This window comes from Lygodium microphyllum, chromosome 20, assembly GCF_053477565.2.
Source record: "Lygodium microphyllum isolate KBCC chromosome 20, Lygodium_microphyllum_v1.1.10, whole genome shotgun sequence".
Classification (NCBI taxonomy): Eukaryota; Viridiplantae; Streptophyta; class Polypodiopsida; order Schizaeales; family Lygodiaceae; genus Lygodium; species Lygodium microphyllum.
Genome location: NC_141154.1, coordinates 75077267 through 75101418, shown reverse-complemented (window position 1 = coordinate 75101418; position 24152 = coordinate 75077267). Strand labels below are relative to the sequence as shown.

Here is a 24152-nt window from a genome sequence, read left to right as displayed (position 1 = left end):
CCATCAAGTTCACATACAGTTGGAATTTCACATGTACTAATTTTCAATATACAATCAGGGACCATCAAATAGACTAATTTTAGTATTGCTTGTACGTACCATTAACTTTGATATGTATACTAACCATTAAATTCTAACATATGATACATTCAGTAAGACTTACTTTTTCCAGTAATTGTTCAGTGCTCAGAACACCTCGAAGTACCAGATCTCTCAAGCACATCAGTCCTTACACAGTGATACTTTTAAAACTTTTAAATTTCGGAAGTAAGACCACATAAATTTGAATGCAGTTTGGTATCAAAAGCATCACTTTGGTGCACTTTTCTGAGATTTCCCTTATTTCTAAGCATCAACCTAATTGAGGCCACAATCAAATGTAATAGGTGCGAATGACCTAAGGCTTCTTTAATCACTGACAAGCAAAACCCAGAATAAATGGGTTGCAATTGACAATACAATCAGGTGCTCTAATTTGGCGTATGGACATCTCTCAATACCTAAATTTACAAATACAGAAAGCAAACCAGCAGCAGGCTAAGGCCCAAATCTGGTCTTACCATCATCTTCCACCAAGGAAATGAAAATTGCAAGAGACATCCTCTTCTTCATTAACATTCACATGTTGACGTCTTTTGTGATCTCCCATTTGACATGTCAACAGTATCAGGAAGATATCTGTAAACACAATCATACTCTGAGAACAAGTGAAACCAAAGTGTGAATGGAAATGCTAAATATTGACAGGTGGTTACACACATTTCTTCCTCTGTTTCATTTTTCAATGCATTCTTGGCAATGCACTGAAATGCTGCATCCACATTCAAATCCTCTTTGGCAGAAGTCTCAAAATAGGGGATGTTTCCCTTGGTAGCACACCATGCCTTGGCCTTTTTTTCTGACACCTGGCAAAACAGTGTGTTTAGAGTAAGTACCATGTACACTATGAATTTCGAATTCTATCTCTTGTATTTAAGTGAGCATACCACTCTGCTATTGCCACCATCAATATCTATCTTGTTTCCAAGCACCACAAAAGGAAAATTCTCAGGATCAGATGGATTTGCCTGCACAACAGACACATCACACTCAGCATTTTGGAATGTCATGAAAGCTTGTCCACTCCATGTCTTGCCTCAAAGTCAATTTGACTCTTTTTAAGGTACGCCATTAAAAACAAAAAACTGTATTCCAAGCATCAGAGGGTGTTTTAGTTACTTGTATAAGGAATTCTTCTCGCCAATTGTCCAGATTGTCAAAAGACTTCATCACATTCACATCATAAACAAGCACACAACAGTCTGCACCCCTGTAGAAAGCAACACCAAGGCTCTGAAACCGCTCCTGGCCAGCTGTGTCCCATATCTAGCAAGATGAAGCACAAATTTAGTAAAATCATATTTTCTCTTTTCTCTTTTCTTCCCTTTATGGGGGAGAGTACTCATTACAAGCAGTGACATGATGGAATAGAACACATCATACTTCATACAATGTTAAGAAATAAGAACACCTACTTGAAACCACGAAAACATTATTTAAGACATGGCAACTCCCAAGTGGATGACAAGGAGAGATGCTTTTATACGGACATCAGACACAGGCACCTTCTTTCACTTAGCACCACACATCCTGGGGAATGTAATCGATAAAATTTCCTTTTCGTGGGGGAAAAAGAGGTTTGAGTTTCGACATCTAGGGTATTTTAGTGAAACCTGATCCTAACCACAAAGATGCTGCAGTGACAAATTTCTAGAACCCCGACCTTAATCAATGACAAGGTATTCACATGAAAAAAGAATCGCTTTTTCTTTTTTGGAGGTTGTCTCAAAGATGCGGCAGTGACAATTTAGTCGATCACAAGGCACACATGTCAAAAAAAAGAAACACATTCTTTCAGTGGTTTTTTTTTTCAAGGGATCTTTTTTGTGGTGGGGTGAAAGTGTGTACGTTTGTCTCTCTCTGTGTGGCGGGGCATACAGTTTGTCTACCTTCATGCATACATCACCACGAGTTCTTACACATAGTATTCAAATTTCAAACATAATGGGACAAAACCATGCGAAATGTTAGAAATAAGAAGTGAATAGCCAGATAAACATAATTTAAGATTTAACTGTCAATATCCAGGGTATTATGCCAAACCCTACAAATCAACCTATGCCAAGAACCAAACAGGAATGGTATTGACAACTAGCTCCCAAGGAGTCTGACTCGGATGGAGACCCAACTGACCACTTTGGACACTACCAACCATATGAAATCTCTTGGCCCTAGTATGACTTGTTTCTCATACATCAAGCCCAACAACTTGTTGACGGTAACAATGATCAATTCCCTTTAGATGATGTGCGTAAGTCTGAAGATCTTGTCAGGCCGTCAAAGCCTCCAACTGGAATGGGACCCCCCAATTGGAGAAAGAAACACCAATTACAGATCATTCTCCCAACCTGCTCCATCTTCATCAGTGCAAGACACGCAAGTTGAAACTTCTGTTCCTTTTTCTAGTGCTCCTACTCTCATGCAAGATTCTAGTTAAGTCATGAAGAAGATAGATTTCACTTTGTTTACTCTGGACTAAGTCCTGAGCACAGATTCCTATATGTTAACACAAGAGGTGGTTATGAGAAAAAATCAAGTAATTCCTTCTTCTAGTTTTCCGCCTCCTAGTCTGTTTGATGTTAGTGTTTCCTGTTCATACATTCTATCATCTACATTTCAATTTCCCACAAAAAAATCAATCAACTGCATTCACTTCAATTCAAACTACACCACAATTCCAAATCCCACCCTTTCCTTCCCTAATCAATAGCACCACACACCAAACCGAGGGGACCATCAACGTAGACACATCTTATTTCTTTAGGCCCTTTGCTTTTGCACAACTGGGTGTTGGAGGTACACCAATGGCAAGGGCTTGCCCACCAAACCAAGCACCTTCGAGGTACCATTCACATGGATTACCTACCCGAGCATACCCATCCCCAAGTGTTGACAAGTTGGTACCACAATTTACACACATTCGTTACGTAGTGGACCTTCTACCTCTAATACAATGCCACAACCTATAGTTGGGCAAGGGTTCTAGGTTCGAGTGCCTCCTCCTTCAGCACCTTCTGGTATACCAAACCCAATTCTTGTCTTCCCCTCTTACCAAACATCTCAAAGTTCTTATTACTCATCTACATTCACAAATAATGCTTTCACTAATAAGATTCTTCACCCATGGTTGAGTTAATGCAAGACCTTCTCCCAGAATTCTATTCACAATTATGACACTTTAACCTTACATTTGAGCTGTGGGAGCACTCAACCGACTACTATGCGGCTTGGGATAGGACCCGACGTATCAATCTCAACCGTGAGATCCAAGAGTTCAAAATCACAGACTAGGATGATCTTAAGGTCAAGTTAGTGGAAGACAAGCGTTTGCTCACCGAGTTTGCCACTTCGAGGCGCCCCTAGCCCCTTGATGGCCAAGTCACTTTGTTCTTGGACAAATTACTATCGAAATATTGTCATTTTGTCTAACAAGTGATCCCACACCCTACTATGCCCACATTTTATGAGTTTTGAGTGTTAACTATTGCGTTACACAAACTTTTTGACCAATTTCATAAAACTCTTTCTCTCTCACCTTCAAAGGGGGCCCTTGTTTCCACTTCTCAAAAGGATAAGAAAAGGAAAGGCAAGAAGGATCAACATCAATCTCAGAAACCTAGTGAGTCACAAGGAAACACCCAATCTCAACTCAAACTGGGATGGTAGAATGTACCCAAGAAAAACAAGTACTACAATGCTATAAAAAGGCTAGCCATTTTGACAACAAATGTTCCTCAATGCTCAAGGCATGACACCCAAGAAAAACCTCCCCACTCAGTCCCTTGCCTCACAATTGCATGATAAAGACCCATAGTGGACACAAGGTGGTGGCAACCAATAACATCGAGGGCCGTAGAGATATCAGAGTCACACTGCCACCAACCAGCCATCACAATTTGCACCATTCTCGACTCCCGAGGGAATGTCAAACCGATCTGCAGGACCTTCAATGGACTTCAATCCTCAAGCCCTCCCTACATGATCTTGTGGCCATACAGCTGCTTGGATTGTGAACAATGGAGCTACACACACATGACCCCGCTTAATGACATTGGTCAAATGAAGTTTGATACTAATAAAGGCCCTAATCTTGCTTCATTGAACGATATTTACCGTGTTCCCCATCCGTTCATCAACTTTGCTACTTGAGGGTGAACCTTTTATCCATCCATCAACTTTGCTAATTGAGAAGAGCAATCTTTTTCACACAATTGAGATACTTAATGCTAAGCCTAGTTTAGTAATTGCTCATACTGAGGCACAAGCCGATGGCCTCTATCTAATGACACAATCCCTCTCCAAGTCAGTATGAAAGGGCTCTCAATTCCATAGACTTCATTTCCTAGCTCCTCTTGGGAATCTTATGAATGAGGAGTGTCTCTAGCATTTTCATTTAGGACACCTTGGGTATGACTCTCTTTATGAGTTGTCATGCCATCAAATGGTTGAGGGCCTTCCATGTCTAAGACTATTCAAGGACATCTATAAAGCATGTCAATGGGGTGTTAAGAAGAGTACTAGGGTTTGCACTGACGACACACAGAGTGTACGACCATGACACAAACACAAAGACACAAAGATAGACACAGAGGGCAAAACTCAAACCCTAAATGCAAAACTCAAAACTCAAACCTAAACGCAAAACTCAAAACTCAAACACAAACAGAAGAAGGGAGAGAGAGAACACAACTCTGAAGTGAATGAATGTAAGAGTGTACAGTGTGCTCAAGGGCACAGCAATGTCGGAGTGTGACGTCCACCCAAGACAGATCCCAAGTCTGTGACCACCAGTCGAAGTGTAGGAGTGCTGAATAGTGAATGGCAGCAGGCTGGTCACCAAAACACAACAGTCTGGAGGCTAGAAACTGGTAAACGCAGCAGTGTACCACCGATCGGGGGCTGGAAACTGTGCACAGTCTGCTGTAAATAGAAAGCTAAAACAATGTCTGAGAGTGTCATGGCTTGCAATGCTGAAAACGCAGGCTGACTGACCCTGGAGATGATGGACAGTAGGCTGAACAACAGTCTGGGACAGTTTGGAGCAGTCGCCAACAGCTGAGAGTTGTCGCCTACAGCAATGGACAGGCTGAAGAATATGTGGCTACAGTCGATGATGGTTGGACAGCAGATGGAGGCGCGTTACAGACTGGAAACTAGGCGCCAACAGCAGCAAAGGGTGTATGGGCTGGTGTAACCTGCGAAACAAGGATGATTGTTGAATGGGGACAGCCTATCTACTTATAGATGTGGAAGGGCACCCCTGAAATTAGGATTTCCACTAAACTTTCTCGAACTGCTCCCCGTTTTAGGGTTTCCACTAAACTCTCTCGAACCACTCCCCGTTTTAGGGTTTTACTCTAAAAGAGCATTTTTAGTGTGTTTTTAGACTGTTTAAGAGGCTAATCAGCAAGTAATGCATATTTTAGCTCAACACCCCCTCTCAAGCCCAAAACTGAGCCGAAAGGTTAGGCTAACCATTGTGATGTTGATGTACCCCAAGGCATCCCATCCCAAAGCAGCCAAGGCATCAGACAAAGGATGCACGTCGGCTGCCCAGTGGCCAACGAAGGCTACACAGGCGATGGTTATCATACCAAGGGAATCCAAGTAGTCACCCCAAAGAGGACAGGGCATCGGACAAAGGGTGCACGTCGGCTGCCCAATGGCCTACCAAGCCCTACAAAGGCGGACGGAACTACATGGAATGTTTTTTTTTTTAATAAGTGAAGTAAATTTGATGGGATACGGCTGATTGAGAAATAGTGACCCAGAAGACGGGAGTAGGGAAGGTACACCCAACACATCATAAAACAGTACAAACTAACCCATCCACTCAGGGTTTCGATGAGACGAGGAAAAGTGGTTGATGAGGTATCTGTGTCATGAAGAAGGATGGTGGTGTGATAACAACAGCCGCCAATGAAAACAGCTTAGGATCCGCTCAAGTGGTGCTCTGCACAATAAGATGCAAAGCATGCTACATGCTGAAGAATGCTCATGCAACAGATGCCACTTGGACAATGTCCCTCATGGGAAAATTGTTCACTTGCCCAAGCGCCCTAGTACAAAGATGATGAAATCATGCAATGCAAAGGGTAAGGTACAACAGGGGGGAGAAGCCGATGTCGAAGACAAAGTGCTGAAGCCTGTAGAATACCAAGAAGGGTAGGAACCCCCTCTCAACCTGGATATAGATGCCGAAGAAGGAAGAGGAGCCTGATGTCGGTCTTCTATGGTGTCGAGAACCATAAGGAATGAAGAGGAGGAGCAAGTATCCCAGCTGGAAGAGCTAGGTAGAAGTCACCGCCATGATAGCATCAAGAGAGATGCTGCATGATCCGCCTCGGGAGAGGAAGCCTCCATGTTAGTAGAAGAGCAAAACTCCAAGGATGATGAAACCATGAAGGAACGGCGCACATCCCAAGTCTCTAGCCCAGGTAGGACTGGGCAAACCTGCATGTTAGCCCTATAATAAAAACAAAACTTGCAAAGGAGATCAAAGTCTACAATCATAGAGATTAATAGTGAGATGCTCCAAAAAACAAAACTAAACTAAAATGAAAAGCTAACTGAAGGAACAAGTGTAAAGATGCAAATGTGTACGTGTGTGTGAGTAAATGCAACGGAAGACTTAAAATGTAGAGACAAAAATCCTATGGGCCCGACTCTAAGAGTGCAAAAAATGAATGCTAGACTGACCTAGGATATCCAAAAGGACCTGGAGACATGCTAGTCTAAGAAGGTGGCCACCATCGCGTACGTCCAGTAGCAGGGCTCTGCCAAGGGAACGCCTGACGAGGTGGGGAGAAAGGTGAGATAGATGCATGAAGTGCAACGGGATCAGAACCTGCAGACTAATCAACCAATCCTTCAACAGTAGAGAAGGATGGCCACTGAGGCTCTCCGGGTGCCACGTGTGCAGCAGTCGCTGTGGGGGCTGGAGGAGTAGAAGGGGCAGCAACGGAAGGCGGAGCCCCATTGGACTGAAGTCGCAGCGGTCTGCTGAGGCATTTTAGGTAAAAGACCTTGGGCCTTGGAGCGACACTCCTCGTCCACATGGCTTGTTCTCTGGCAGTGTGTGCAAAACCAGTTTTTCTTAGGGAGTTATTGCCAGATAGGTCTTGATTCTTTAGTTCCATCGGAGAAAGAGCAGTCACCCTTTGATTGGCTTGCCTTTGCATCTAGTAAGTTCTTGCCACTGGTGGTTTTCCCTCCCGAAGAAGAAGCAACCAACCCCCTCTCCTCTCAATAAGGCTGGGATGAGGATTTCTTGTGGACTTGATCATGCAGCCTTGCGTAACGCAAGAACTGGTACTCAAACTCGTAGAAGGTTGACAATCGAGGTTAGGAGATGATGTGTTAAATGAAATTGAAGTATTTTGCAGGCAACTTATTCAAGAAGAATGTAACCCGATCGTCATCTGACTTTGGAGAGCTAGTAGTGGCGAACTCGGCAAGTAACCGTCTATAGTCAGCCAGCTTGACTTTCAAATCATCCCCATCCTTAAGAGAGAACTCTTGAAGCTCAAAGTCGAGATTGATGCGCCGAGTACGATCACGAGCCGCATAGCGGTCGAGAAGGTGACTCCAACGCTCTGACGCGAGTGGGAAGTGCTGCAATTGAGAGTGAAACTCAGGAAGCAATCCCTGCATCAGCTCAACATTGGCTGTAGCATTGCGGACTCTCCATTGACGGATGTAGTCAGGGTGAGCTAGTCGAGGGTCCGGCATAGGCTCTAGATCAATGACGAGGTCCCAAAGACCCTAAGACTCAAGCACTTGTTGCATGAAATTCGACCAAGTAGTGAAATTTGACCCGTTAAAACATTTCTTATCCGTAAAGGAATTCTTGGCCGTTGCAACAAGAGTGGTGGTACTCGGAGATGGATAGTGTGAAAAAGTGTAGTGGGGGTAGGATGGGAGAGTGGAGTACACTTGGGAATGAGCCCCCGAGTACCCACCAGGCATGCGGGTAGTGTGCAAGGTGGATCCATAGGTAGGAATGGGCTGACTAGACATGGGCATGGTAGCCACATGAGGAACCCAAGGAGGTGGAATGGGAACACGGGGAGCAGAAGATGGAAATCCCTACGTAGGTGTAACCCAAGGAGAGTGTCAAGACGCACCATAAGCTGAGGATGGAAACTCCTGCGTATGAGTGGTCATGGGAGATGTGAAGCTGGGGATAGTGAGGGGGATGCCCATCACAGTCGACCCAGGAGTTATGGGTGTGCTCATGTGCTGAAAGGTGAGAGACGTTGTGTTAAAGGGTGGCATTCCCCCTAACGAAGTAGCATGTTGCAAAGAGGTACAGAATGGGATGGAGAAGGAAAATGTGCTAGGAGCGGAGATAGTAGATCCAACCCCTAGGGAATGTGATGCAGATGTGTAGTATAATCCAAGATTTTGGAAAGATGATGAGAGATGATCAAGGTGTGATATAGAAGAGGGTGGGATAGGAGGGAAGTGAGAAGTGTGTGTAATATGCTCGAATGAAACAAAAGCTGTAGATATACCTGAATTTCGTCTGCTTCGTGAGCCCCCTCTATTGAAGTTCACATACGCAAAGCCATCCGGATCCTGTACCTCAAAAGAAGAAACAGGCGAGGGTTTTGATTCATGCAACACAAAAGAATTGTACAAACCTGACGTTGAACCTGGCGGAGATGATGAAGATGGATCGCCAGACGTTCCGAATGTCGTATGTCCTCCATGATCGGAGAGGTGGCCAGCCACACCAACCGGTCCGAATGTGGTAGCAAAACTGGTAGGAGGGGTGTAAACATCACCGTACTTGTTGCGATAGTACTCCTCAAAGTCCTCTGTCATGTTAGTGAAATCTGGTGTAGATGAAGTATCGTGCTCCTCACCAAGTCCATAATGCTGTCTCAGGGCCTCCAATGATGGAGAAGCCTGATAAGACATCATAGGAATTGGAGAAGAAGGTGTCTGGGACATTGTGATTCGGTTACGAGTCGTATTGTGTGCCTTGCACAAAGACTAGCTCTCAACAATATCCGGAGGATACTCTTTACAAGAGCACCAGCTCTGATACCATGTTAAGAAGACTGCTAGGGTTTGCACTGAGGACACACAGAGTGTACGACCACAACAGAAACACAAAGACACAGACAGACATAGAGGGCAAAACTCAAACCCTAAACGCAAAACTCAAAACTCAAACACAAAAACTCAAACACAAACAGAAGAAGGGAGAGAGAGAACACAACTCTGAAGTGAATGAATGCTGTAAATGAATGTAAGAGTGTACAGTGTGCTTAAGGGCAGAGCAATGTTGGAGTGTGACATCCACCAAAGACAGATCCCAAGTCTGTGACCACCAGTCGGAGTGTAGGAGTGCTGAATAGTGAATGGCAGCAGGCTGGTCACCAAAACGCAACAATCTGGAGGCTGGAAACTGGTAAACGCAGCAATGTACCACCGATCGGGGGCTGGAAATTATGCACAATCTGCTGTAAACAGCAGGCTGAAACAGTATCTAAGGGTGTCAGGACCTGCAATGCTGAAAACGCAGGCTGGCTGACCCTTAGAGATGATGGACAGCAGGCTGAACAATAGTCTGGGACAGTTTGGAGCAATCGCTAGCAGTTGAGAGCTGTCGCCTACAACAATGGACAAACTGAAGATGATGTGGCTGCAGTCGATGATGGCTGGACAGCAGATGGAGGCGGGCTGCAGGCTGAAAACTAGGCGCCAACAGCAGCAAAGGGTGTGTGGGCTGGTGTAACATGCAAAACAAGGATGATTGCTGAATGGGGACAGCCTGTCTATTTATAGATGTGAAAGGGTGCCCCAAAAATTAGGGTTTCCACTAAACTTTCTCGAACCGCTCCCCGTTTTAGAGTTTCCACTGAACTCTCTCGAACCGCTCCTCGTTTTAGGGTTTTACTCTAAAAGAGCATTTTTAGTGTGTTTTGGGGCTGTTTAAGAGGCTAATCAACAAGTAATGCATATTTTAGCTCAACATGGGGGAAACAACATCGCACAATATGCCCTCACTACATCTCACATAGAGCTAAGAGGGCCCTTTGGTTGATTCACATTGACCTTAGTGTGTCAGTATCCACAACAACCATCAATGGCACATTATACTTCTTTCTATTAGTGGCTGTTCGAGATACATGTGGGCCTATTTACTTAATAACAAATCTAACACCTTTGCATATTTCTCTGCATGGATGCAACTTGTATAAAATCAAATGGTTATCCATTGTTGAGCTAAAGCATGCTTTATAATTGATTCAATCTCATCCTTTTATGTAGGTTTCTCACTCTACGGTGCAGTGTTCAGCCATCAGCCACAACCATATGTTGTCTAGCCATCACCGACTACAACCCATCACTATCCAGCCTAGGCAATCTATTTTCAGCCATTGCCCTACTGTTTGAAGGCCTCCATCTATTGTGTCATCATAACGCCTGATCAGCCTACGTTTTCAGCGTCTGGTGCCAAGCAACAAGCTACTACCATCTCTCCCATCGGGCGACTGCTGCGGTACCTGTGTTTTTGTTGTCTAGCAAGCTATCTACATCAGCAAACACCTCTCCTATTGTCGCTTGACAATTCTTTGCCTTGGATGATCAGTTTTCAGCCTTCCTTTAGTGGTACACTACTGCATTTACTAGATTTCAACCTCCGACTGCTGTGCTTTGGTGACCAGCCTGCTGCCCTTCATTATTCAGAACTCTCTCATCTCTAATTGGTGGTTACTGCACTTGGGATCCATCTTCAATGGACTCTCTGACATTGCATTCCTCTACCCTTGGGCATTCTATACAATCTTACATTCATTTACAGCATTCATTCACTTCAGAGTTTCTTCTCTCTATGTTTGTCTCTATATTTGAGTTTTGAGTTTTTGTGTTTTGCATTTAGGGTTTGAGTTTTGCTCGTCTCTCTTTGAATCTTTGTGCTTCAATCTTGGTCATACATGCAATGTTTCCTTAATGCAAACCCTAGCATATCTTCACATGGTATCAGAGCCAGTGCTCTCCTAAAGAGTATCCTACGATTATTGTGGAGGCTACTCTTTGTGCGAGACTCACACGCAACTCGATTTTGACTCATAATGTCTCAAGCACCTTCTTCTAGGGATCCTATGACGCCCTATCAACCTTCACCATCATTGGAGGCTCTAAGAATGCATTATGGTCTCAAGGAGGAGGTAGACACGCCTTCACCTTCACCGTCGTCTTCTTCTCGTTTTGGTCACCTTACAAATGAAGAGCTTGAATAGTACTTGCCCATTGCGTACAGCTCAGTTTACACTCCTCCAATGAGTGCTACTACTCCATCTAGGCTAATTGGTGAGACTGACCACCTCTCTGATCTTATATGGACCACGATGATCGGCACTGGCGATCCATCTCCTTCATCTCAGCCAAGCCTTATATCAAGTTTGCATAATCCTTCTGAGTTGTATCAGCCAAAACCCTCTCCTATTTCTTCTTTTGTTGAGCAAGATCCCGATGATTTTTAGTATGTTAACTTTAATAGAGGAGGCTCTCGAAGCAAATACCCTTTATCAAGTATATCTTTACCATCAGTTTCATTTGGGCAAGTAAACCATACTTCTCAACTCTCTCCTATCCCTCCACCTTGGACTCCACACATAGTTGCCATGCCCATACCTAGTCTGCTGCAGAAGAGTGAGGTGGAGATGCAATGCTACATGCTCAAGAATGCTCATGCAGCAAGTGCCACTTGGACAGTATCCCTCGTGAGAAAATTGTTCACTTGCCCAAGCGCCCTAGAAAGATGATGAAAACATGCAATGCATAGGAGGAATGTCGGCCTTTGTGAGGTGCCAAGAACCATAAGGATATGCCCGTACTCGATCTCGGGAGGTGGCTCCATGCTGACCAAGTGACCAAGGCAAGAAGAGAAGAGGAGGAAGAAGATATAGAGAATCCCTAAGATCCAAGACTTCCACCTGAACGGTAACCTGCAGTAAAAAACAGTAGACAGAGTGAACTAGAGAACTTGAAACTCAACCTCGGGAGAGAAGCCAGTAGCTCCGTGCATCCATGCAAGAAGGAATACAAAGGCCTCGTCATCAAGCGCGGCTAAACCTCCGAGGTCCCGATCGAGATGGTACCTGAAGATCCGGGGTATCAGTAGAAGAGATGACTGCTCGAAGACAGCCACACCAAGAAAGTAGAGGATGGATGAAGAACTTCATGTGGAGAAGGTTCCCCCTCTGAGGTGGAAGGTGGAGGGACCCCCGTTGAAGTCGAAGAAGTAGATGCCTCCTCTGAGAGTAAAGAAGTAACATCCCCCTCGGAATCCCCCTCTGAAGTAGATAGGGAATCCCCCTCTGAACTCATGGATCACGCACTCTGAAATGCCTGATGACGAAGGAAGTGCCGCCGATCGTGCCAAAGAAGGTATCTGGGATGCCAAAGAACTCCCAGAGATGGCCTCTCGAACCTGAGTAGTTGAGGGTGGGGAAGGGTGGGGCTCAGAATGAGCAAGAGGTGGGCCACAGTCATTGTCTCTCAATGGAGCGGACTGGGTAGCCGAAGAAGAGGAAGGAGTCGAGCAGCCACTATCTCTCAAAGGAGCGGACTGACGAGGAGACGATATCAAACAATCACGGTCTCTCAAGGGAGCGGACTACAGATCCGTAGGTCGTGGAAGCCACTGTACCTGAAAATGAGTGGGAAAAGACTACCACTGGCATTGCAACAATCTCCAGGAGGTCGTAGCGCCAATCGGTCCTCCATGTGCTTGAAAGGACTTAGTGCGTATCGGATGCGTCTTATTGCCTTGAGCATAGTACTCTGATAGCCGATGCAGAAGGATCTCTATGGCCCAGAAAGGAGAGGTGGCACAAGGAGTGCCTCGTGGAAGATGCATATACTCCCGAGGGGTGGGAAGCAAAGGTCGAAGTGGTGTGTCCAGTGATGCCACAGTAGGAGCACCCAATAGTCTAGTCATCTGTTGGTAAAGAAGCCATGGATACCAATGTGCCTTGTTGAAGAAGGAAGAGGTCAGCCACCATGAACCACGAACCGCAATGTCCGCCTCAAGGGTTATGAGGGCAGTGTGAAACACGAACCGCAATGTCTGCCTCAAGGGGTGGGAGGGCAGTGGAAGGGCTCGAAATAAGCTGCCAGTGGAAGGAGGATGCGACCAACAGTGAGAGGTTGCAACCAATAGAAAAACACAAGTGAGGAGAGAGAAAAACTGAAAACATAGGCTGTAGGAGAGAAAAAGACTAAAAACGCAAGAAAAAAAAAAGCAGCAGCAGTCAATATGCTGAAATCAGCTCCAAACAGTGTGTGATAGGCTGGAAACAGGCGCCAAACTGTTGTAGACAGCAATGGCCAGCTTGGACCGCGATGTTCTCCGCGTCCACGGTGTGGGCAGCAAGCTGAAATACCTGAAATCTGCAAAAACGAGATTATTTTCTGATTGGAGAGTAATCAGCAACAATTGTTCTGCTGTAAACAGATGCAAACTACGGGTGGAGCCGCCTTGGCTGATAGAGAAGATATGGCCGCAGCAAGGAAGGGAATGGTGTCTCTCTGTCAATGGAAGCTCCTCCGTGCTCTCAGTTAGGCTCTGATACCATGTGAGTGCGCAACAAAAGAAGGAACACGAACACAAAGGGAGAGAGAGAGAGAGAGAGAGATCTCAGAAAATGAAGGAAGAAAATCTGCACTGACTGAAATGAATGCTGAATACACCGAAGTGGACTGATCAATTCCTGCACGCAGCCCGGAGCGTCAGTGGGGGCACCAGATCGGGCTGGAAACAATGGCAGCACCAATGCCGGAGTGGGAGAGGAGGGAGAGGGAGAGTGTGCTGAAATCTACAAGACAATATGTTGGGGGGGGGGGGGGGGGGGGGGCTGCTATATATAGCCCCCCACCCCAAAAAGTGGCCGACCTGGCCTGAATATGGCAGACCTGCCCTAAAAGTGGCCGCCAGCACATAAAGGGCACAAAACTGGCAAAGAGCCACCCGAGAAGGGAATGCAAAACAAAAATCAGTAACACATTAACTAACAGAGCTCCTCTGTCTCCTGCCAGACTCTGACAGGAGCTCACAACCAGGAGATGACAGACTGACAATGAAATAGAGCAAGCTAACAGTTCCTTCCATGGTTTCATCTACTTCAAGTCTTTCTCTTCTACCAACATGGAGGCTTCTCCTCCCAAGGCGGATCGTGCAATATCTCTCTTGATGCTATCATGGGAGTGACTTCTATCCTTGCTCTTCCAATAGGATGCTTCCTCATCTTCATCAACCTGGTTCTCGGCACCACATGAAAATCGACTGGCTCAAGTTCCTCTTCCTTCTTCAACATCGACATCTAGGCTAAGAGGAGAAACCTACCCTTCTTGGTATTCTATAGGTTTCGACACTTGTCTTCAACATCAACCATCCCTCCTTGTTATACCTTCCCCTATGCATTGCATGATTTCATCATCTTTGTACTAGGGCGCTTGAGTAAGTGAACAATTTCCCCACGACGGACACTATCCAAGTAGCACTTGCTGCATGAGCATTCTACAACATGTAGCATACTATACATTCCATTGTGCAGAGCACCACTGGACAAATCCTAAGCTATTTCCATCAATGGATTACACCAACATCCTTTTTCACATGATACTCTGTCACCTTTTCCTCATCATCACAATCCTCGAGTGGATGGATAAGCTTAACTGTTTTGTGATGTGTTGGGTGTACCATCCCTACTCCAGTCTTCTAGGTCACTCTTACTTAATCAACCGCCACCCCTAAAATTAACTTTCCAACCAACATCACAATGAAAAAAGAGTTCAATGTGGTTTCATCTACCTTTATAGGGCTTAGTAGGCCACTGGACAGCTGATGAGCATCCTTTGTCCGATGCCTTGTCCTCTCTGGGGTGACTACTTAAACTCCCTTGGTAAGATAACCATCTCCTCTGTAATCTTGGTAGTCCACTAGGCAACCCACATGCAACCTTTGTCCAATGCCCTAGCTACCTTTGGGGTAGAACGCCTTGCAGTAAACATTGCCAACCTTCCTTTTTAGACTCAATTTTGGGCCTGAGAGGGGGTGTTGAACTAAAACATGCTTTGCAACTAATTAGCATTTTTAAACAGCCCCAAACATGATTAATTAATGAAAAACACAAATTTGGTGATCTGCTCCTTCAGCACCAGTTGTTGTTACTGGACATATGGCATGCGAACAGCCTCAAAAGACATCCTCTTTCACTCCCCTTGAGGGATTGTCTGATTGGTCTACATGTTCCAATCCCATTGCACTTCATGCATCCATCTCACCTCCCTCTCCACCTCATCAGGCGTTTCATTGGCAGAGATCTGCTAATGGGTGTACGCAATGGTGGCCACACTCTTAGACTAGCATGTCTCTAGGTTTTATACTCTTACAGTCGGGCCTATAGGATTCATTGTCCTTAGCTTTTCCATTCTTATGTTCTTCCGCTGCATTTACTTACACACATACACATTCATTGCATTGTACTTTTAGTTTTTTTCTTTTCTTTTATGTTTTGTTTTAGAGCATCTCACTATTGACCTCTATGCTCGCAGATTCTTATCTCTTTTGCAGGGTTTTGTATTTCAATTGGGCTAACTTGTAGGTTTTCTTTGGTCCTTCCTGAGCTGGAGAGGTGGGGATACGAGTCATTCCTTTCATGGTTTCATCATCCTAGGAGTGTTTGCTCTTATTTCACCATGAAGGCTTCCCCTCCCAACACGGACCGTGCAACATCTCTCTTGATGCTATCATGGCGGTGACTTCTACCTCGCTCTTCAAACAGGGTGCTTCATCCTTTTCATCCTCATCTTCTTCCATTTATCATGGTTCTCGGCACCACACGAAGACTGACATTAGGCTCCTCTTCCTCCTTCGACATCTACATCCAAGTTGAGAGGGGATTCCTACCCTCTTCTTGGTATTCTACATGCTTCAGTACTTTGTCTTCGACATCGGCTCCCTCTCCTTGTTGTACCTTTCCCCTTTGCATTGCATGATTTCATCATCTTTGTACTGAGGCGCTTGGGCAAGTGAACAATTTCCCCATAAGGCACACTATCCAAGTGGCACTTGCTGCATGAGCATTCTTCAACATGTAGCATACTTTGTATCTCATTGTGCAATGCACCAATTGAGCGGATCCTAAGTTGTTTCCACCGGCGGCTATTGTCACCACATCACCATACTGCATCACATGGATACCTCATCACCTTTTTTTTCCTCATCATCGACACCCTCAAGTGGATGGGTGAGCTTGTACTATTTTGTGATGTGTTGGGTGTACCCTCCCTACACCATCTTCTAGTCACTGACTCAATCGGCCACATCCCATTAAATTTAGCTCTTTCAAAAAAAAAAAAAAGTAATGTGGCTCCATCCGCCTTTGTAGGGCTTGGTGGGCCACTGGGCAACCGACGTGCACCCTTTGTCCAATGCCCTGTCCTCTTTGGGGTGACTCCTTGGACTCCCTTGGTCAGATAACCATCGCCTTTGTAGTCAGGCCACTAGGCAACTGATGTGCACCCTTTGTCTGATGCCCTAGCTGCTTTGGGGTGGAATGCCTTGGGATAAGTAACAATCAAAGTGACTAGACTAACCTTTCGGCTCAGTTTTGGGCCTGAGAGGGGGTGTTGAGCTAAAACACACTTTTTAGCTGATTAGCATTTTTAAACACCCCCCAAAACACACTTAATTAATGAAAAACCCTAAAACGGGAAGCAGTCCAAGTGAGTTTCAATGGTTCCCCAAAAACCCTAATTCTTTGGGACACCCTTCAACATCTATAAATAGACAAACTGCCCCCATTCAGCCTAACCCTCTCTGTGCAAGTTTCTCACCCTTGAGTGCAGTTTTCAGCCATTGGTCCACACACGCGTGGCTATCCAGCCCCAGTGACTATTGTCACACCTATTGTTGCGTTTGCACCTCCAATGTGTAGGCGACAACTGGCAGCCCACCTCCCTCATCAGGCAACCTTCTGCTGCTGCGTTTGGACCTCTTCAACACTTGGCGGCGGCTGGCGACTACATCTACAACTTGCATTTGGTGTCTTCTTTCCAGGCAACAGCTTCCTCTATCACACAACAGCTCATCCACATCATGCAATAGCTGCCAGCCCTCTTCAACACCTATCCAGCTTGCATTTGTGCTCCAAGTCCTCTTGATACCTGCGTTTACTGCAGTCTGCATCCTCTCCATCATACACTCTGACTAGTGTTCACAGACTTGGGATCTGTCTCCGGTGAATGTCACTCTCCAACACTTTGCTCTGCCCTCGAGTATCTATACACTCTTACATTCATTTACAATATTCATTCACTTCAGAGTTGTGTTCTTCTCTCCCTTCTTTTGTTTGTGTTTGAGTTTCTAAGTTTGAGTTTTGAGTTTTGCGTTTAGGGTTTGAGTTTTGCTTTCTACCTCTATGTCTGTCTCTTTGTGTTTCTGTAGTGGTCGTACATTCTGTGTTTCCTCAGTACGAGCCCTAGCAATTTTCTTCACACATAGTGCATTACAGTGGTTGCACGTCAAGGTACCAAGTGATCCTCCTATGGCTCAAAAGGGCTTAGTGTGCATCAGATGCATCTTATTGCCTTAAGCATAAAAATCTAAAAGTATGTGCAAAATAAACTCTGTGGCCCAGAAGGGAGAGGTGGCACAATGAGTGCCTGGGGGTAGACGCATGTGCTCTAGCAATGTAGGGAGTAAAGGTCGATGTCGGCAAGCATCAGTTTGGGGGGGGGGGGGGGGGGGGGGGGGGGGGGGGGGGGGTTTCGGTGATGCTGGAATAGGAGCACCCAATGATCTGTTGATTTGCCTATGGAGAAGTCATAGCACTAGAGTGTCAACCTGTATAACGGGAGGGTGGGAGGGAGGGGAAGAGAAAGGTATCTCTGTCTCTCGGAGATGCAACGGAAATGAAGGGAGAAATCATGGAAGAAGGGGTGAAGAATGACTGAAGAGGGTCAAGAATGACTGAAGTGAAGGCCTATTTATAGGCCTAAGCTATCTAGGTAGCACACCACTAAGTGGGCGCCCACTGACGAAAATGACAAGAACGTGGACACTAGCCATTTTTGGGAATGCAAGTGCAAAGCCCTAACTTAAGTGTGGAAATTGAAGAAGCGGTTTCTCAACAACACTAGGCTCTAGAGTTAAGTTAATCCAATGCTAGTTAGGGTGTGGGAGTTTGGGATCAACCTTAGACCTTAGTTGTACCTTGTACTTTCATTCTGCCATTCACTCTTAAGCTAATACACTCTCTTGAGCTCACAATGTCTGTTGTTCTCATTGTCTCTCATTTCTCTCTCCTCCATAGCCAGCTGCTTCTCACATTTGGTATCAAAGCCAAGCAAGATCCTATCATGGCCACGAGCCACCTCGCCGCCACCAACTTCACCAAGGAAGAGGAAGGAGCTACTGAAGCTTAGCAAGCTTGAAGCTGCCATTGAAGCTATCAAAGGAGGAGGAGGAGCTGTTGTGAGCTCTCTGCCCATCAGCTTAGCTGCAGGTACAGCCAGCTCAGGCCCTGCCCTGTGCACACAGTCAGCCACCACCAAGCCTGCGCCACCTCTCAACTCCATATGCCTGCACAGTGCTGCCTTCAGTCTATCCACCGCCACCAGCTCAACCCCTGCCCTGCATGCTGCCACCTGGCACCCTGTCTTGTGCCCAACCACTGCCACCTCTGCACCTTCTGCTCAACCCACCAGTTCAGCCTGCAACACCGCCAACCTACAAGCACCTCCAGCTCAGCTGCACTGCCCTGTCCTGTACTTAATCTGCACCACCGCCAGCCTGTGCTGGGTATCTTGTGCTGCCCCACTTCTCAGCCAGCTTCCTAGAGTGTTGCCTGAAGTCTACCCAACACATCTCCGACACATTTGTGTGTGTGCACGTATCTCAAGGACTCACAAATTTGGGGCTTTGCGATTTTTGGGTCTGGCACACATCCCCAGGTGCAGTGAAGTTGCTAAGGCAACATTCCATCAAATCTTAAGGCTATTAGTTTAAAATATATTAAATTTCACAGAATTTCTTCGAGGAAGTTTGGGACTTTTGTGTTTTACGCATCCCAAAGCAGAAAAAATGCAATTACAGCACTCAATTTTGTTGTTTGATACAGATTTGGCACAGAAATTGGTGAAATCTTTGGGATGTACAACATGAAATTGCTGAAATTGACTTTCTGGGCACGCATTCCAAGGTACAGCAGTGCATTGCTGTTCTGAACAATTTTCGCATGCTTTTCAAGGTATTGAAGGCAGATTTAGCTTTGAGACAGCTTTGGACAGTTTTGTGTCTGCATAATCTATCCCATGTTGAGATTTTGGTACTCCTATGAGTACATTTTGCACTTCAGCTTGGAAGTGTCTGGTTACAATTTGTACATTTTATTGCAACAATGGCTCAGCATGGTCACACTGATCATAGCAACATTTTGGGTGTCCTCACTTAGGAGGATAAATTGGATAGCACCAATTACTCCTTGTGGACTTTTATGGTGCGCAATTTGCTGGTTGACAAGGGTCTTTGTGATTTTGTGACCCGTGATTCAAGTAGACCAAGAGGGTTTGCTCCTCAAACACCTCAAAGAGGGGCTAGAGAACAACAAGCTGCCCTTGCTGCTGCCCACATTCCTCCTACAAAAGAACAAAGGAAATGGGACTCCAAAGATGCACACACCTTATCTTTGATTGCTCCTTCAATCAAGAGAGCAATCATATCTCATATTTAGTCTTGTAGGACCTCGATGGCAGCATGGGATATCCTTGAGCAGATGTTTGCAACTAGAAATGAGGCCAGAATCTCTTACTTGAGAAGAGATGGGCAAATGCACACATGATGAGGGTGATGGTATGATAGATCGCCTTACTTACATTCAGGATTTGAGAGAGCGGCTACTGAATATTGATGAGGTGATACCCAATGAGAAGAGGGTCAACATCACACTAAACTCTCTTCCAATGTCTTATCTTGATTTTTGCACTTCATTGAATTTGTCTTTATGAGGGGGGCACAACAACCCCTCACATTCATGAAGTTAACTAGCCTCTTGTTGCAAAGGAATTGACTCAGAAGAATGTGGCTATAAGATCAGGTGAGGTAGCTATGCTCTCTAGGTATAAAACAAAGGCAAAGGCAAGTAACATGTGACAATCCAGCCTACAACTGATGTAGGACAGCCATTTGGCAAGGCTTCCTAAGGCAAAGAAAATGGACTTGGACCTAGAATCTCATTATCATATATAAGTGATATAGTGTTTTAATGGAGATGAAGTGGTACACCACACAGATTTAGACTCATGCACTATGATATGCCCTAATAAAGCTATACAAACTTTTTGTAACGTGTTCAATTAGTGTTTAGAAGTTATTTGTAGGTCAATTTAAGAGTGTGGACAAATTTTTCTAATGGCATAGTTTTTGTCAAATTTTTTCTAACATTGGAACATGTCTTAACTCTGAGCTTAACATATGGTTAAATGGAGCAGAATTTGTCCGCGGCCATCTCATGGACTCTGAAGAGGGCATCAAGGAGAAAATTTTAACCTTTTGGAGTCATCAAATTCTACCATATATTGAATATATGAGTGTCAAAAAATAAAAAATAATTATAAAACTCTTCAAAGAATAAAATAAATGAAAATGTGTTGTTGTGTTACTTTTTCCCCTCTTTTGTTATTTTCGTAAGTTTTGCATGCACGTTTAGAATTTGGAAGATCACATAAATTTTTGGCATGTGGTTGTCTTGGAGGACATAGTGCTTCAAGAAAAAGCTTCTTTCCAAACATGTGAAGCCATTCAAAAGACAACTGATCAAGATAGGCTATCATCTTCATTGGGCAAGGTGAGCTCAGTAAAGCTACAAGCCAAGCAGGGACAATCAAAGTTTCGCTACTTTCGAGTTTAATCTCAAAGCAAGTCACAATTGAAATGACGGCTCAATCTCAAAAGCGAGCCAGAATTGGCATGATGCCTAGATCTTAAAAAAGAACCATGCTCAACATAAGTGAATTTCAAAATATGCTAGCTTTCTATTGTGCAATTCATAACTATAAAAACCAACTACTTAGATATCTATGAGTTTGGTCATATTTTATTTTATCAAGATCTCAACATTTTTCTTTTGGATGTTCCATTCCTTGTTTTTGTTGTTCTTGTTTTTGTATAGGATTAGTGTTATACCCTAGTTATTATTGAGTCCTTATTATTCATGGGTAATAAAATCTAGAGAGGGGGTGAGTACCCGTTGGCCATTTGACTTTAGAAGCTTGGATTGCTCACCACTCATGATTGGAAAGTTTCCAACATTGCTAGGTTATCCTCTTGTTAGTTTTGTGATGTCTAAAGTTGATTAAGTTTATTTGGAGTGAAAGCTATCCTTGGATGAGACTCAAATATGATATTTATGAAGTTGTTGAGTCTCATGAGAGGTAATGGAAAGATACACAAAATACTTAGATATTTATGATAATTGAAAATGTATCTCAAATTACTATCAAATACTTGGAATGAGATTTCTTTCATGCTTGTATGTGAAGCCTTACTCTTGCAACTCATTGTTAGGATCCAAAACTTCTATGATTTTGAAATTTGGATCTTGAAAGAGGACCTCAATAGAATAATTAAGAAACTTATTATTGACAAGCCTCTATCTAAAAAGTGAGTCTCAAACTTGTGAACATGAAGATGGTGATTACATATGCATAGTTTTGAAAAAGACCTCAAGAATATAAATATGGTAAATTTTGGATGCATCAAGTTGATTATATATTCTCAAGCCTTTCGTATTGATTTTATTTCTCTTCACTATAGTTGTATTCTCTTTTATAAGATGAAAACAAGAACAAAACTTCCAATAATACCCCTGAATCTTATAGGTTACCATCATCTTCTATCTTTTGAACTAAATTGAAATTTCTTTGCAATTTAGAATTGTAAAAACCAAGCTCACCACTTCATAAATAGAATTTACTCTTGAGGTTTCGTAAAGTTGGACTAAAGAGAATGGCGCCAAATTTCAAAATTTGTACCAAAGTTAGTAAATTGGTCTTCTTATACCACAAAATAAGGGAAAAAAAACAACTTCATGAGTTCAGTGGTGGATGAAGTTGCTCCAAAGATCAATGCAAAGAGTGGATCAGCCCCTACGGTAAGAGAGTTTCTTGTGCAAACAGTTCTAGCTATCATGTTTGTGGCATAGTTGTGAAAACTGCTATAGTGGGTCAGATTTTCAGCTTATGGATATATTGTTTGTGCCTAGGATCACTAAGAGCCTTCATTTAGTTTCCGCTTTCAATAAGCAAAGCTTTCAAGTCATCTTTGAAGATGACAAATGCATTCTTAGATATAGATGGCTTGGTTATGCACTTCAGTTGTCAAGTACCTTGTAGAAAGGTCTCTTTTTGTTGGATACTTATGAGAAGAGATCTCATCATGCTCTGACAATCAATACACCCACTCATGCTATGCAAAATGCAAAGCTTTGGCATGCTTGCTATGGTCACATGAGCTTTGGTAGTCTAATGACACTTCAGCATTGTCAAATGATGGAAGCTTTGCCTCCACTTGATACTCTACCTCCCCATGCATGTGAGGGGTGTATACTCGGGAAAATGCATCAATTTGCTTTTAAGAAGGATGGTACAATGCATGTTGTCCGAAAAAATGTAGCTCATACACTCTGATATGTGTGATCCCATGCACATGAGAGCACTCAATGGTCGTTTGTATTATGACATTTATAGATGACTATTCTCATTACATGTGGGTGTATGGTCTCAAAGTAAAGTTAAATGTATTTATGCACTTTAAACACTTGTTTGCAAAATTGGAAGCAAAAACAAGTTTGAAGGTGCAAACCCTACGCACTAATCGAGGGGGGCGGGGGGGGAGTATATTTCTCGTGTATTTGAGGCATTCTTGCTTGAGCATGGCATTACGTATCAGGCCACTATGAGGATGACGCCTCAACAAAATGGAGTGGCTGAAAGAAAGAATCACACACTCATGGGGATGACCAAATGTATGCTAAAAAGTAAAGGGCTACCATATAAGTATTGGCTTAAGGGCCTTTAATGTGCAAATCATGTACTTAATCGGGCTCCAACTAAGGCACTTAAGAGGATCACTCCTTTTGAGGCATGGCGTGATAGAAAATCAACGGTGATTACTTTCATGTGTTGGATGTATAGCATATGCACGCATGCCTAAAGAGCTTTGTGGGAAGCTGGATAATAAGGCACTTAAATATATTTTTGTTGGATACAATTCAAAGAACAAAGGCTATCGTTTGTATGATCCTCACACTCAGAAGATTTTTGTTAACAAAGATGTCATTTTTGCTGAAAATGCAGCCTATTCTCAAGATCAATTTTGAGATGCCAACAGCCACCTACGAGATTGGTGATGTCTTTGAGAGTCTTTTGCCACTTGCATTGGGATCCATACCTGCTGTAAATGCAGAAACAGATGTATTACAGCAAGCCATTACTGCTTCACTTGCCCTAGATCAGCCCTCGGTTGATCCTATTTTGCCTCTGCCAAACCAAGCAATTGAGTAAGAAAGGGCTGCTGTAAATGCAGTAAAAATGGTCCCAAGATGGCTGTTGCAAACTCTCCATGAGAGTAAGATTGATACTCCTCTACCTCAATGCACTAGAAAGGCTGCTAGATAGGCTACTCATGATGCAAGGGGGGCACATTTTGTGGAAAACTTGGAAGTAGATGCTCTTCTTGATGAGCATGCATTTACGAGCTCGCTTTTGGACGAGGATGAGCCTACTTTAGTTGATGACGCATAGCAGGATGTATGTCACGAGGATGTGAAGTTTTATTGCTTTGCCTAGCATTTGATTAAAAGTTATTCAAATGTTCAAATGTGACTTGCAAATGTGAGGTGCAAGTTAATTATTTCACAATGTGGGACCCAGGACCTCGACATATCAATTGGTGCCAAAGACAAACATTGTAATAAATTATGTCTGACAGGTATACTAGGTGGCACCCGGTGTCAAATTTTGGCCTAGAC

General features: G+C 44.0%; 1 protein-coding gene across 1 annotated transcript in view; it reads right to left on the bottom strand.

Moving 5' to 3' along the window:
• Window positions 1–293: 293 nt before the first annotated feature.
• Window positions 294–24152, bottom strand: part of LOC148019032 (ras-related protein Rab7) — a 53699-nt gene continuing 29840 nt past the window's right edge. The window contains exons 4-7 of the mRNA XM_087701098.1: window positions 1219–1365; window positions 987–1067; window positions 760–905; window positions 294–678 (exon numbers count right to left, since the gene is read on the bottom strand). Coding sequence (XP_087557224.1) covers window positions 612–678; window positions 760–905; window positions 987–1067; window positions 1219–1365 — 441 coding nt within the window. The 3' untranslated portion in view covers window positions 294–611. The remainder of the gene's footprint in view (window positions 679–759; window positions 906–986; window positions 1068–1218; window positions 1366–24152) is intronic.